This window comes from Nothobranchius furzeri, chromosome 10 (assembly GCF_043380555.1).
Source record: "Nothobranchius furzeri strain GRZ-AD chromosome 10, NfurGRZ-RIMD1, whole genome shotgun sequence".
NCBI classification, from domain to species: Eukaryota; Metazoa; Chordata; class Actinopteri; order Cyprinodontiformes; family Nothobranchiidae; genus Nothobranchius; species Nothobranchius furzeri.
The window spans coordinates 65,554,476-65,568,821 of NC_091750.1; the positions used below are offsets into that span (position 1 = coordinate 65,554,476).

General features: G+C 40.6%; 2 protein-coding genes across 5 annotated transcripts; both read left to right on the plus strand.

Annotated features, from left to right (window-relative positions):
- Window positions 1-302: 302 nt before the first annotated feature.
- tmigd1 (transmembrane and immunoglobulin domain containing 1) lies at window positions 303-10,246 on the plus strand. The gene is made up of 6 exons (XM_015961724.3): window positions 303-406; window positions 1,245-1,318; window positions 1,405-1,686; window positions 7,885-8,172; window positions 8,334-8,437; window positions 8,523-10,246. Exons 2-6 carry the CDS (start codon window positions 1,264-1,266, stop codon window positions 8,532-8,534), a joined length of 741 nt encoding a protein of 246 aa, XP_015817210.1. The 5' UTR covers window positions 303-406; window positions 1,245-1,263; the 3' UTR covers window positions 8,535-10,246.
- Window positions 10,247-10,376: 130 nt separating this feature from the next.
- Window positions 10,377-14,234, plus strand: LOC107387002 (protein PIMREG). 4 transcript variants are annotated; one of them, XM_070555912.1, is made up of 6 exons: window positions 10,377-10,655; window positions 11,312-11,626; window positions 11,733-12,034; window positions 12,133-12,228; window positions 12,743-12,781; window positions 13,070-14,234. In XM_070555912.1, exons 2-5 carry the CDS (start codon window positions 11,333-11,335, stop codon window positions 12,771-12,773), a joined length of 723 nt encoding a protein of 240 aa, XP_070412013.1. In that variant the 5' UTR covers window positions 10,377-10,655; window positions 11,312-11,332; the 3' UTR covers window positions 12,774-12,781; window positions 13,070-14,234. The 4 variants fall into 4 exon arrangements, with proteins under 4 accessions (XP_070412013.1, XP_070412014.1, XP_015817215.3 ...); XM_070555913.1 differs by having other exon boundaries at window positions 13,073-14,234; XM_015961729.3 differs by lacking the exon at window positions 12,743-12,781.
- Window positions 14,235-14,346: the final 112 nt, after the last annotated feature.

The following is a 14,346-nucleotide window of genomic DNA, read 5'->3' on the forward strand; positions in this document are numbered from 1 at the left end:
CTTGAATGATCACTAAATAAGTTTTTTTCTTTAAAACTGTGTTAAATTGGAAATCTGAGAGGACACATTTAAGCTCTCAAACCCAGAAATGGAAAGAATCTCGTAAAATGAGAAGCTTCATCTTCACCTTCCCTCCCAGCAAGATTTAGTGCCACATGGTGATGACTACTGCTAATATAAGGTTTTATGCTGTCTGCACATTAAAAGAAAGCAACAATAAAACATGAAGCACTGAGAAAACAGGGTGTTGACTGGAACCGATCCATTAAATTTAGAGGAGGGGATTGAAGAAGAGAAGTTATGAACTTGTTCGGGAGGGAGGGTATATAAGAGCTGCAGGGGGTTCAAACGGCCTTTCACAGATGGAAAATCACAAGTAGGGACAAAAACAGAAACAACCTGACAGGTACGTGTCGTTTCTTTATGTTTCTTTAGGAAAGGTCACATATGAAAAGGCTTTACAGATTCCATGCTAAAGATTCATCTTGCATCTGGATTCCTCTGAATCAAGAATTTCAGAAAACAAGCATTAGAGCAAAACATAACGATCACAAGCTTAAATGTCATTTTCTGTTTACGAAGAACAAACTGGCTGAACGCTGGAGTTTGATGTTTAAAAATATCAACGATCTCTGTTGGATAAATTATCCAACAATCTCTCCAACTTGTTTTGCAAGAGTTTAATCTTAGTTTGACCTTTTTAATATCTCGCCAACTCTGATATGAGATCACCAAATATGTATGAAAACATGTTTTAATCTATTTTTGTTTACTTGGTCTTAAAAATTTAATAATCTGTTTACATCAGGAAAAGTGGACTTTAAAAAAAATCTAAATAAAAATAATAATAAAAATCAACTAATATGGTTTTAAATCTCAATAACAGTAGTGTGTCCAGACCCTTTAAAATGGGGTGGCCCAAGTGGGGCCCTGTTTGTGCATGGGTGGCACCTATGTTTTCTTTTTTTGGGGGGGGGGGGGGGGCACCCACCCCTCACAAAATCTTTATTTATTTTTTTTTCATTATAGTAAATTAATGTGACTTCCAAACTCACACTTCCACCTTCGTGCCCTTCAACTGCACGATCCAGTCCAGGGGTGCAAGTGCAAAGGGTGTCCTGATTCTCAAGTGCGGAAATTGACCATGCCCCTTTTGCACCCTTGATCCACACAGAATTAATAGGTAATAACAGCGATTCAAACCAGCAATCTTCAAATTACCATTACCTCTTATTTCGGTCCAGATTTATAAAGACGACTACAATGAATCCAGCCATTCTTTTCCTGTTGCTCTTTTGTCATACAACCCAGACAACAGGTAAACCTTGATGATCCCTTCTTTATGTAACATTTATCATCATTTTGTGACATTTCAGCATCATTCTTTCTTTCTTTTTTACTAAGGCGTCATAATCGAGAGCCAACCATCGAGCAGTGTGGATGTTGTTCAGGTGGGGTTGAGGCAGAGTGTGTCTCTGGCTTGTCGGCCAGATGATGTCGCTCAAAATGAGGAAGAGCTGGTGTGGCTGAGGAACGGTGAGAAGATTAAGTTGATGGAAGAGAACAAGAAAGGCGAAAGCAAAGTATGCATCTCTCCTGCCATCTATGATGATAATGGAGCCACATTCACTTGTTACCTTCAGAGCAACTCCTCAGACGTGGCCTTTGTCACTCTGAATGTCACATGTAAGCAAATCTTTCTTTAATACATAATTTGTTCTAAAATGTTTAATATTTGCAATTATAACTCAGTGAAATGTTTTGAAGTTCAACTAAAAGTATTTTTTCTAATGCTTTAACTTTACAAATAATCACCAAACTTGGCCTTAAAGGTGCAGTCGGAGATGTTTGTCTGGAGCCTTTTTTGACGTTTAGCTTGAAATGCTCTTTGAATGCAGATGGCAACCAATAAATTAAATGTTCTTACAAAAAATTAGGAACCCATTTTTTTTTCTAATTTTATTCCATTCAAAATTTATAAAATAAACACAAGCAAATACAGTACATAAACATAATGGAAAAAAATAAACATTTGAATGAAAAGGAGCAGATAGAAGAAAAATCTTATCATTTCCGCCCCTTTTTAAAAAAAATTATCTGTAAAACATACACAATATAACCTCAGTCCATTTCTAATTTTTACATATAATTATTGAAATTTTAATTTACCTTTTCACAATTACTTAATACATTTGATTTTATACATTTTTTTAATATAGCAAGTGAGTTTGATTCTTTAATTTCTCTGTTAAGGGCATTCCACAAACGTGATAAATTTTCCGCCTCCCACAAAGAGATGGTAAGCGTGAATGTGAGCATAGTTATATACATTTTATGACTTTATTATGTATTTTTTTATTATTGACTATTACTCCAAAGGGTTCAAATGAAGGCAGCTGGACTTCTTTGGTTTCTTTAAAACGTTTCACTTCTCATCTGAGGAGCTTTGTCAGTTCTAACTGGGAGATGGGAGAGTCAAGCTTATAGGCTGTAGCTGTCTGTTATTGTTTAACGAGCAGATACTACTCTGAGTACCCCTCTTCTCCATCTCCTGATGAGTCGTTATTCTCTATTGTGAGGGAGTCATGTTGATTAGACACAGGAAGGTGTGACCAAGACTGAAACTGCTGAGGAATGAGATTCACCGCTGCGTTATTGGTACTGGAAACGTGAAATCTAAGCCCTGCCCCTATTTAAAGTGGGGTTTTCCACGTTTGACATAGGTAGCTTCTTTTACTCCTCTCTCAAACCATCTATCTTCTCTGTCCAGAATGTGGACTTTGTCATCTTCAAAGGTGTGTCCCATGTCCTTCAGGTGAAGGTGGACTGCAGAGTTTTGACCTGAAGAGGTGGCTCTCCTGTGTTGTGTTATGTTCTTGTGTAATTGTTGTCTAGTTTCTCTAATGTAAACATCTGGACAGTCCTCACTACACTGGACTGCATAAACGACTTCACTGAGCTTCTGTTTGGGTGTTTTGTCTTCTGGATGGACCAGGTTCTGTCTGAGGGTGTTGTTGGGTTTAAAGTTTATCGGGATGTTGTGTTTGGAGAAGATTCTTCAAAGTTTCTCTGAGACTCCTGCCACGTATGTGATGATGGTGTCTTTGTGTAAAGGGTGTTGTTAGGTTGGTAGCAGAGCTCTCATGTTTAGTGGTAAGTTCAGTGAGATCATGGAATGGGATCAAGAATTTTCTACTGACAGGAAAAAGATCTCAGCTAACATAGCTGTAGATCACACTGGATAACTTTGTGTGGTTGCATTTAATTTACATTTATTTTACTACCTCTTACTAGAGCTGTCTTTAGTAAACGCCAAGTCAATTTGGTTGTACACCTGTGCAATAACAATACATTATCTTGAACACTGTTAAATGTACTTCCTGAATGAGTGACCTTTTAAGGCTAAAATAACAAAATGACAAATACAGACAGAAGGACAACTTCTTTCTTCTTTTATTATGCATTGCATCACCATCTGGTATCAGAACAGGACTCAATATTGGAAGATAATCAAAAATCAAACAACTTGGACTCGGATCAGGGGCAAAAATGTGGTTGTAACATCTCGTGATAGAAGTTAGCTTTATAAACCAAAACAATTATTTGTGAACTTACATTAACACTAATGACACTAATTTATATATTTTTATTATGTTGTTTGAATCCATGGGTCTCATTATCTGAATTTTCTAACTTGTTGGATTGTGAATCTGTTTAAAAGTTTTGCTCTGTAAGTGCCCCTTTTTTACTTTGAGCACCCGCCCCGTCAAAGGTCTCTGCACGGCCCTGCTCTATAGTTACTGTTATTAATGATCCTCAATGCTCTTTTTTGTAAAATGAACAAAGTTTGAGTAAAAGTTTTGCATGTGGCATTTTAAAGACCCCCAAAGCGTTTAATCCCAGAAAAAACTCATCCAGTCATTTTGAATGTCCCGTTCTTAATGATTGGATACTGATCCATAATCAAACTGCCCTCTGACCATCCTTCCCCCCTCTGCGCATACCCCTCTCACACATTTTCAGCCCAGAGCAGCTGAAAAGGAAGAAATGCCGAGCCGGACTGCTTGTAATGGAAAAAAATTTCCATTCTGTTTGTCTTTTCTAATTTCATTTAAGTTGTTTTATGTGTTCTGTTTGGAGTCTTGTTCTGATTTTGTGGGAAACGTTTGGGTGACGGAGTTGTTGTCTGTGAACTGTCCATTGTTGGCTGGCAGAGCTGTCTGTCAGTTTGTTGCAAAACACGTGTGTGAGCGGGAAGGCATTGACGATGAGAGAGTGAGTAGGAAGAGGTTTGGGTCAGGCTCTGGAAGTTTTGACATTTTATTTGTGGGGTTTTCCCAGATTGTTGGTAGCACTGAGCTGCATTGATTCTAAACATCGACATATAAATATTGGACAATGGGTTTCCATAGACTCCAATAATAAGATTTTGTGCCAAAATAGGAGGTGGCCACCACCGCCATTTTGACCGTGTCACAGGTTCCATCAAGCCCAGACAATTCCACAAAAGGGAAGAGAGGTGGAGCTGAGGGGCTGTAAGGCTGGGATCAACTGACGACACCCGGTCGAACTAGCTACAAGCTAACCCAAAGCTAACACAGAGGTGGGAGCTAAGCTAACGGAGGTAGAAACCTAGCTACAACCGGAGTTAACTGTGAAAGCCGGCAGCCCGCGCAGCAGACAGAAGCCGCGATCAGACAGAGATGCATCGAGCTGCGGGGAGGGGAGAAACGGGTGGAAAACATCGGTCTCCCGAGAGCTCCACAAGCCGATAGTCGGAACCCAGCTCCACCAACATGTTATATTTCAACCCATTTTCTAAAGTGCAGCATTATGTTAAATGCACTGGGTTTTACCCTATTACATTTAAATTTCATGGTTAAACAGTACATGTTAAAATCTAAGCTCAGCTCGGCAGTGACCTAAAATACATAAATATAATTTTACTTACCGAAAAAAATGAAGTGGAGACTCCTTGGACGCTCTATTAGTGCAATTAATGCCACAGCAAGTCATTTTGTCCAACAATTGCACTAAAAATATCCAAAAAGAATACACAAACACAGAGACTCAAAATCCCGGAACAGTTTCCAAGCCAGACCGAGGCTCTACTGAGGCCTTTCCACGGAGCTAGCTCTGTGGTCACGTGGGTCTGAGGCGGCGGTCACGTGGGTCGGATGCTCATTAATTATACAGAATTTTAGGCTTTTAATACACTTAAACAGAAGAGTGAGAAAAAAAAATCACCCCCCCTCAGAGTTATCATGAGTTTAAACTAGGTAATTTAAACCAAAAAACATGTTTTGGTACCAGGCTGTAAACATGTTTATTTCTGCTGTGAAATTGGTATTTTTAACATGGGAGTCAATGAGGATTTGCTCGCTTCTGACACCAGCCCCCAGCGGATGAGGGTGGAACTGCAATTTTTGGTACTTCCGGGTTGGCCTCAATTTTTGAGCTGCATTGTGGAGGCTTGATTCTAAAGTAAGAAAAAAAAGAAAGCTAAATCTCTTCTTTTGCATCTGTTTGTGCTGCCATGGTACTCTCTACTGCCGAAATGAGCACTTGAAAAAATCACATATATCCGTTGTGTGTTTTATTTGAAGAATGATGTGCCTAAAACAAGCCGTTTCAATAAGTGGCCATTTGTGATGTCACAAAAGAGGAACTTAGAATATAAACTCCCTTTCACATGCAAGAGCAACACATTCTCACTCCCAGCGCGTTAAAAACAAACGCTTGGTCAGCCACCCTCTGCGTCAGACCCCTGACGCCAAAAGTGCCCTTTTTCGTCACGTATGTGCGAAAAGGGTTTTTTGCCCTTTTCTGACTGCAGATCCCAGTGCAGCGTTACACTGACACGATGGGATGTCCGGTGATGCGGCACCGAATCAGCTCATTTAACCGCACCTAAACCTTTACGTTTTACTATTTATAACCTTCCCCTCTCCCTCATCCTAACCTTAACCCTCTTGCTACCTAAAACGTTACTCTCACTGTAATCAAGCATTTGTTTCCCATGCATTCTGACTGTGAATTTTTGTATTTGCCACCCAAGGGGAACATTAGAACATACCATCTGGCGAGGGGGAGGTTACAAATACCCTCTACTTTTAACCTCCACCGTGGTATTTGAAACCTCCCCCTCGCGTTGCCTCGGTCCAAACCCGACCAATGACGAGGCGGCTCCCTCCGTTCGCTTCATAGAGCGACCGACACATCACTAACGTGTTAACTAGCAAGATGGTTAAGGTTAGGATAGGGTGAGGGGAAGGGGAAGGTTAAATAACGAGTGTCACAATCTGCTCCTGCCTCCCTGACTGTGTCTCTCCCCTGCCCTTGATTAGTCCCTATTGGTTTCACCTGCCCCTTGTTTACCTGCCCATGTGTTCCTGATTGTTTCCTTGAGTAGTTATACCTCCCGTCTTGTTTGAGTCTTTGTCGGATCATTGTTTGTTGTCAGCGTTGTTTTGTTCTGTCGTTCCCGCTCTGCCATTAAATCCACTTTTATTTTATCCGTGCCTGCATTTTTGCCTCCTGTCAGCTCCTCCACACATGGTCCGCCGTCATCCACACCCGCAACGTGACAAAGAGGATAAGGTTAGGGTGAGGTACAATGAGCTTGTTTGGTGCCCTGGCTGCGGACATCCCATCGCGTCAGTTTTATGCTGCATTGGGATCTGCAGTCAGAAAAGGGGAAAACCCCTTTTCGCACATAAGTGACGAAAAAGGGCACTTTTGGCGTCAGGGGTATGAGGCGGAGGGTGGCTGACCAAGCGTTTGTTTTTGATGCGCTGGGGAGTGAGAACGTGTTGGCAAGAGAGGTGCTGCTGGAGGAGCAGTGGCTCATAGCCCCTCTCTGATGAGATGATGAGGGGAATTTGTGGGCATGGCCAGCTCCAGCTTGTTTTGTTAAAGTGACAGAGCCCTGAAATGACATATTATGGAAGGTACTGAAACTGTGAAGAATAAAACTGACGATGTTACTGAGGGATTTTGTACATAGAAGTTTCTAAACACATTTTGTATTGACCATAGTACTACTATAACTTAAAGGTATAGCAGAGGATCTTTTTTTCTGGATGGATCATCTAAACCATTGGTCTGTATAACTGTCAATCATTCTGGTGAACCGTTCACGCAAGGCTGTCATCGTACGTGCTCGTTGCTGGGTAGTTTTCACTTCCTGAGCATATGTACAGCGAAGGTTGGGATCCCCACAGATGCCTCTGTTGCTGATTTTCTGCTAGACAGGTAAGAGAAAGTTCAGCATGCTATATGGAGAAATTCATTTCAGATTACTTCTAGAAGAAGTTAGCTGCAAGGCCAGCAGCTACTGGTAAACAGCGTGCACGAGGATAAGTGGGCGTTCGCTTTCATGTGCATTTTTTTTTCAAAAAGTGGAGAAGGCGGTTCTTTCCTGAAATTCAGAACGATCCTCTGCCGTACCTTTAAAAAAAGGGTCATAATTTTCTTACTTTCATAGCTGGAGGTAGAAAAGGAAAATCTCAGTGTGAGTGTGTGTGTGTGTGTGTGTGTGTGAGGGGGGGGGGGGGGGGTATTACTATACATTTAGATGTTAGAGTTCTCTCAGAGCTTTTGCTGCTGTGATTCTCATCTCCCATGTTGCAACCAGAACTATGATTACACGGGTTTCTGTCACTGCTCAGCCTCTGCTAACTTTTAATTAATCGGCATTCATCTCTAATGGTTCTGAGTCATTAGCTTTGTTGGAGACCTGCACACAGGTCTGTCTGTGTTGGTCAAAACCGGCAGTCACTATGCAGAGGGGAAATTTTACGCAGACAGATTCCTCTGCAAGGAATCTTGTGAGAAATTGGTTTTTTTTATTTTTTTTATTAATATTTATCTGATTTTCCTCAGATCACCCAGAGCTCAATGGTTCAGAGGAAGTCACCATAGAGGAAGAAGAATCGCTGGTCCTGCAGTGTGATATGAGGGCCAACCCATTACTCTCCTCAATGTTGTGGACGCTAAATGGAAGCATGGTGGATCTGCTAGCGGGTGGTTTCACTGTGACCAGCGATGGCTTCACTAGTGTACTTCAAGCCAGAAGGGTGGAGAAAAGCGTGCACGGAGGCACGTACAAGTGCACGGCAACCTCTCCCAGTGCTGGAGTTCACAGCAAGCTTTTCCATGTCATAGTGACAGGTCGCTTCTCTCATTCAGCTTTCTATTTTTGCAAAAGGCCTTTTTAAGCATTTGATGGTTTTATTTGTTATTGCTTTGCCTTCTGGGATTAGTAATCTGCATATAAAGTGATGACTCACTCCATGATGACAGAGCTAATCATCTTCGCTTTTCATCTGCAGAAAAGACCATAAAGTTCCCTCTGATGCCGACGATAGCGGGGCTGGTGGTGGTGTTCCTAACCGCACTTCTAGCTGTTGTTTCACGTTGGAAGAAAATCACAAAGGTAATAAACAAGAAAAATGCAAAATAATTATAAAAAAATACTCATATAAATAGAATTCTATAAGGATTTCTGTATTTCTCAACAGTGCTGCAAGTAAAAACCAACAACATAGCTATGGCAGCCTTGTGAATGCCAACAACAAACCCCCACTAAGGAATGCAGACAGATGCTGTGAAAACCCGACCTACCCCCCCCCCCCCCCCCCCCGCCTTCGGATTGGTGGACTTTAGCCTGGCGAGGTCATCAACCTGCAGGTGTCAATGTGCTCTGCGCTCCTCCCAAGATCTCCCTCCCACCTGTGGCTACAGTGGCTGAGCGCCATAGGGCTGCTCTCACTGGGGAAACAGGATCCCAGCCCCCCCCCGCCTTCCTCTCTGTGTCTCATGTTGTGAATTGTTGATGTTCGTGCTTATATGTTTGAGGCGTATTTTTTATTTTTTATTTTTTTTTTGTTTTGTTTTTTTCTGCATAGTAAAGTTACGCCTTGCCGGGAGTAACTCTGGTATGCCTTTTTTTCCCCTCCCCCAATTCTTCCTCATGTGATCGACCCCTTTTCATCTAATTAATGGTAGCGCGACTCTTGTTGCGAATGACCACAGTACCAATTCTTCTGTACTGAAACAATTGCCCCTCGGGGATGATTAAAGTTTTTTTGAATTTGAATTTGAACATATGATCCTGTCCACTGAAGAAAAGAAGACTGGACTCCTTTCAAATGTGTTCAAGTACTTAGTTATTACATTTCTTTATTGGTTTGCCTTTAAAAATTAATTTTCTGGTCAAAACCAAAAATGTGAATGGAATAATTAAATGCAAGCTGACCATATTCTGTGATGTTTTTTGTTAAATTGTAAAATTTGAGCGAGTCCAGACCAGATATTTCATTATTGTTATTATCCTTTAAGATCTGGCCAAATGTAGCATGTTATGTTCTGTGTTCACAGTTATTTATTTGAAGGAGATTGGAGGTTTATCAATATTTGGTATATTGCCACTGGGCCCTCAGACATTTGAACCGGATGAGTTTAATTTTAGAAGATCCAAACAAAATGTTGCTAGAGACAACTAAAAGGCAAAAATGCTTGAGGTCTGTGTTTTCTAGTAACTCATTCATCAACTCATTTTTGCATCTAAAGGGGTCATCACCATTTAAATTTTGAGCTGAACTTTAGCTCCGGAGTCAAGGAAGCTTGTTAAAATCCCGTTATACATTTACTTTGAATGTTGGAACAGGATGGTGATTAAAAGGTTGCGTGAGTCAAGGTTTGGATCTCTGTGTTCTCTATAATGAAAAACTTAACAAGCTCACATAAAATGATGCCAAGGATGGCAAGAACACAGCTTTAATGTCAGCTTTTCCTTAGTTAGGGCATTTAATTGTCTTGGCTTGGTTTTCTTGAATCCTTAAATAACTGTAACTGCTTGTCTGATTTGTTAAGATAAAGTTTCAGATCAGTCAGCTCCAAAATGTAAAATGTTCATTATTTCTGCCTTCAAGATAAAAATGTGAAGATCTCAGAGCTCCAGTGCTTGAACCCACCACAGGTTTGCAGTGACACCTGCTGGTTGCGTCAGCATTCTTCAACCTGACTGATTTGTTTTGTTTTGTTTTGGTTTGTTTTGTTTTGTTTTGTTTTGTTTTGTTTTGTTTTGTTTGGTTTGGTTTTGTTTGGTTTTGTTTGGTTTGGTTTTGTACAAATTCCGAAGAAAGTGTTGCGCTTACCTGGCCATGAAAACTGAGAACGTCTGAAAGGATTTTTGTGGAAATAAAAATAAATAAATAAATAAATATAAAATTATGCTTTTGAAGACAATCTGGTTGGAATTGTTTCATTTCAAATTAGAGGTTTTGATCTCCAAAAAATGTGCACAATAATCTCACTTCAATCTCGAGATGATCAGAAATTGTTTTAATAATGATCTTACTATGAATCTCTGTGGATAAAAGTGTCTATCACATACATAAACTTTTACATCCACTGTAAAACAGTAAAATCTTTAACGATGACAATTCTTTTCACGCATTCCAACATTCCAGTACCTCAACATCCTACGTGCTACGTCACGAGCTTTTGCATGAGGAACGTCCTCTGTGGTCCGCCCACTCTTTCCACAGTCTGGGTCCAAATTCAAATTCAAATTAGGAGAGAAAGAGGAGCAGCTGGAGTAGACAAGACAGGACGGACAGGTCTACTATCTTAACGAGTTTTACTCACAGGTAAACGGTTTGGGTTTACTGTCGCTTTTGTCTTTTTCTAAGGCTTTAAAAGTTGACGTAATACAGATAAACTTGAGTCATTCACTTCTAAACTTTTTTATGTCGACGCTTCTAACTCTGATGGTGCGTTCAGGAACACTGTAAATTTGTCAGTTTTAACCATGAACAAAATAGTTGCAGTTTCCCGTGTTTTGTAGTTTAATGTGTAACGTAAATGTGTAAATACTGTAACACATTTTGTATGTAAAAGTAACGATGTTGGATGGATCACTGCTGTTGTCACCTCTTGCTGTCGAGCACCATCGGCTAAGCTAAGCTAGTCAGGGCAGGGCAGACAGCTTTTGTTCTGGCCAAACAAAAGCCACGGAGCTTCCACTAACATCATTATCACTGTTTGATTTAACAGGGTGCAACGGGTCATTTTTCATCCGTTTCACATATTTTCACACAGTTAAAAACATTATAAAGGTTTTTTTTATTTGTAATTCTTAAACATCTAGGCTGGTTTTTTGATTGAGATAGGATTTTTTTTTTTTATTTTAATCAGAAAAGATCGATGTGAAACAGTCATTGCAAAAAGGTTTTTATATTTTTGTCTAACTGGTAAGAATTTTTTTAGTATTGTTTATTGGATGCATATTATTTTGTTCCCACAGTCAATAAAACATCTTTCAGCAATGGATGGGTTTGGTCGGGCTGTGGTTGGGGTTTGGCGAGCACACACAGCCCTAGATGAGTCTGATGGACCAGAGAGTTCCCCAGAGGCCCCTGATCATTTTCGCAAGCTTCGCTCCTCATCTTCGCTTAACTCTCTGCAAACGTCTTTACGGAAGCGACTGCCTCTGAGGTCTGTTCAAGCAAACTCCCTCCCAGAGAATCCAACTTCAGAAGCCCCAAAGGGGCAACCGAAGACCAACGCAGTCCGCAAACTTACACGCGGTGCTCGGAACTCCATCAATGACGTGTGCCAGGTGGGTGAACCGGTGTTGTTGAGTATGGGAATAATTTAGTGGTTTTTATTTTTCTGCTGGGCTACATAAACAACTAATTTATTTTCATCTTTCCTTCTTCACCCAGAGGTTTCAAAGGAACAGGGAGTTCTCTCGTGAGGAGTGTTTGGTGGCCACCCCAGGTCGGGATGGGGAAAATTCAGGAGTGACAGCTTCTGTCACTCCCAGGCAAACATCTGGTCGAGCTGCTACACCCAGACGCACCCCCAGGTCTGCTGTCACACCCGGGCACACACCGGGCTTTAGAGGACACAAGACACCTGAAGCATCTGTACATGGGGTTAAAAGCAGGGGAGGCAGGAGACAGCTTGTCCGAATGGCTGCTTTACGAAGTCCCTTTGCTTCTCCCAACACGCAGAGCCAGAGGCTGTGAGTTCCAAAACTCTTTGCATTTATTCACTATATTTGGTGCAGATGCAGTCCTGATGTTTCTCTCCTTTTGTGTCTTTGTTTTTCTGCTCTGGTAGAAAATTTGACCAAGACTTGGACTCAGTTGCCAGTGGCATCAGGAGGCTCAAATATCTGTCCAAGGCTTTTGATCACCTCATTGGCAAAGATGACAAGTAAAGCATTTTTAAGACCTTTTTTAAAAATTCTATTGATCAATCTTGATTTTTGTTGAACTGGCATTTTTTTCAGTTTTAACTTTATTGTTTAGATTTTGAGTTTTTAATGATTAGAAGAACTTTGGATATGTGTACTCTTGTTCTCCCACCCTGAAAATCCAGTGGGCCTCCAGACTTCCTCCCCCTCCCCTCCGACATTCTTCCCGCCTGGGTTTGAATCAGGGTCTGTTTCTGGTATTCCGATAAGGAGGGGGCTGTGTGGGGAGAAAGTGGGTGTGCGAATTGGAGCCAGATGAAATGACAAAAATGTGAACACTTCCTTGCATCACTTCCCGTGTTGACATTCAAAATCCTAAAGCCAGATCTGGGAATTATGATTTGGATGCGCTGTGGACATCAGAAACACAAGCGATCTTGTGTTTTATCCATTCACGTTACATGCAGCTAAGTGCAGTCCTCATTTATGGGAAAATCTTCTTTTTAGAGTTTTAACAAGTTTGTTTTTCAACAGGAATTTCAACTATTCCCTAATTGTGGAGTAAAACAAAAGGTAACAATGGGGGAAAAAATCCACAAAAATGTGGAAACCGATGTTCTGGATGCCACTAATCTTAGCATGAAGGTGCATGGCCGCGCTACAACTGATGTTCATGGTTCGACTGTGCTTTATAAGTCTAAAACTAACAGCTCATAATCAAAGGGTGCCTTTAATTTCTGTCCAACTTGTTTCTTTCTGACTTTACAGCGCTGAAGTTGCTCCCTTCTTGTTACTAAATCTGCAAGTTGCATTTCTGTTATTCACTTTTAAATATTCTGCTTTCTGCGTTTGTCCTCCCAGCAGACCCAGTCTAAAGAAACGCTCTGCAGGGGCGGTGATGAGGAAGTTGGACCCCAGCGGTAAACTCTGTCGCTCTAACCTCTCGCGTCGAGCGTCACGCCTCTCAAACACACTGGGGGGGTGGGTCAACACGGCTGCGAGTACTGCTTGCAAACCCAACTGAACTACATTTATGTGTGACTGTGAAAGTTGTCTTTTTACATGTATTATTGTGGCGTCACTGTTCTGTTACATTTACATGTAGATTTGTTTTGATACTGGGAGACTTTTCTATACCTAGCTGCCTTTTTTCTGTTTTTATATTAATTTGTGTGAATTTTCAGTGTTTACATGTTTCAAGTTGGCTAGATATGAGTTAAAAGTCCTCATTTTTAGCTGACACAGGACCTTGAGAGATGTTGTCTGACAAAATGTCTCATTTTTCCTTTTTTTTTTTGACGTAGTTGCATTTCATAAAACTTGTTTTTAAAATAAACCAAATCTAGTTAAAGCACTAACACTAAATGTACTGACACTGGACAGCAAATCTGTCCCATATATGTATGCAATTATCCTAACATTTTGGTGCCTTTTTTATAAAATGTGTTTAAACCAAGCATATAGTGTTATTTTTATATAAAGATTAAGCAGTGGTTAATTGGGAGCTTTTTTCTCCATCGGTTGGTAATGTGAGTGGTTTATGTGCTAATACAGTACACATAAATCATCCGTTAATGTGATGGGGGAGAAGTTAAAGGCTCATTACCAGACGATGGCAGTGAGGATTATGTCATGAAGAGAAATCCAGTGAGTCGTTTGCATAGTGACTGCCTCAAATGAAGCAAAACATTTCCCCCATCTTATTTTTTCTGTGTGAATGGAAGAGGAGAAAAGCTGTCTAAATGTGAATGTGTCCAAACAATAAAATCTGTACAAATCCAGAAACAAGTCTTCACCCTATGAGTTTGACATCACGTTGATGGGTTGTAAATTTTTACATGTATTGTTTTTATTAAAAGTAGCTAAACATTACATGGTGAGTGTTACTCTTCTGCCGCACAGTAACCCCAAAACAAGATCGCTACATATATTTAGGTTATAAGTAATATTTTAAAATGACCTGTAATTTCAGTGCATGTAAGAATTGTTACTTTGACTTCTTGATTAAACATTTGCAATAATTTTACGCCATTGGTCTAATGTCGATGACATGTGCACCTTCAAGTGGAAAATCTTAAACTTGGTTTATGCGGTTTATGCTCAATCAGCCCAGCTGAAACGACAACCGTTCGGTTTGT

Bases quoted from the DNA above. Each gene is read 5' to 3' on its own strand.
- tmigd1 (XM_015961724.3), top strand. From the start codon at position 1,264: ATGAATCCAGCCATTCTTTTCCTGTTGCTCTTTTGTCATACAACCCAG. The intron at 1,319-1,404 runs GTAAACCTTGAT...TTTTTTACTAAG, and splicing joins TCATACAACCCAGACAACAG to GCGTCATAATCGAGAGCCAA. The intron at 8,173-8,333 runs GTCGCTTCTCTC...TTTCATCTGCAG, and splicing joins TTTCCATGTCATAGTGACAG to AAAAGACCATAAAGTTCCCT.
- LOC107387002 (XM_015961729.3), top strand. From the start codon at position 11,333: ATGGATGGGTTTGGTCGGGCTGTGGTTGGGGTTTGGCGAGCACACACA. The intron at 11,627-11,732 runs GTGGGTGAACCG...TTCTTCACCCAG, and splicing joins CCATCAATGACGTGTGCCAG to AGGTTTCAAAGGAACAGGGA. The intron at 12,035-12,132 runs GTGAGTTCCAAA...CTGCTCTGGTAG, and splicing joins AACACGCAGAGCCAGAGGCT to AAAATTTGACCAAGACTTGG.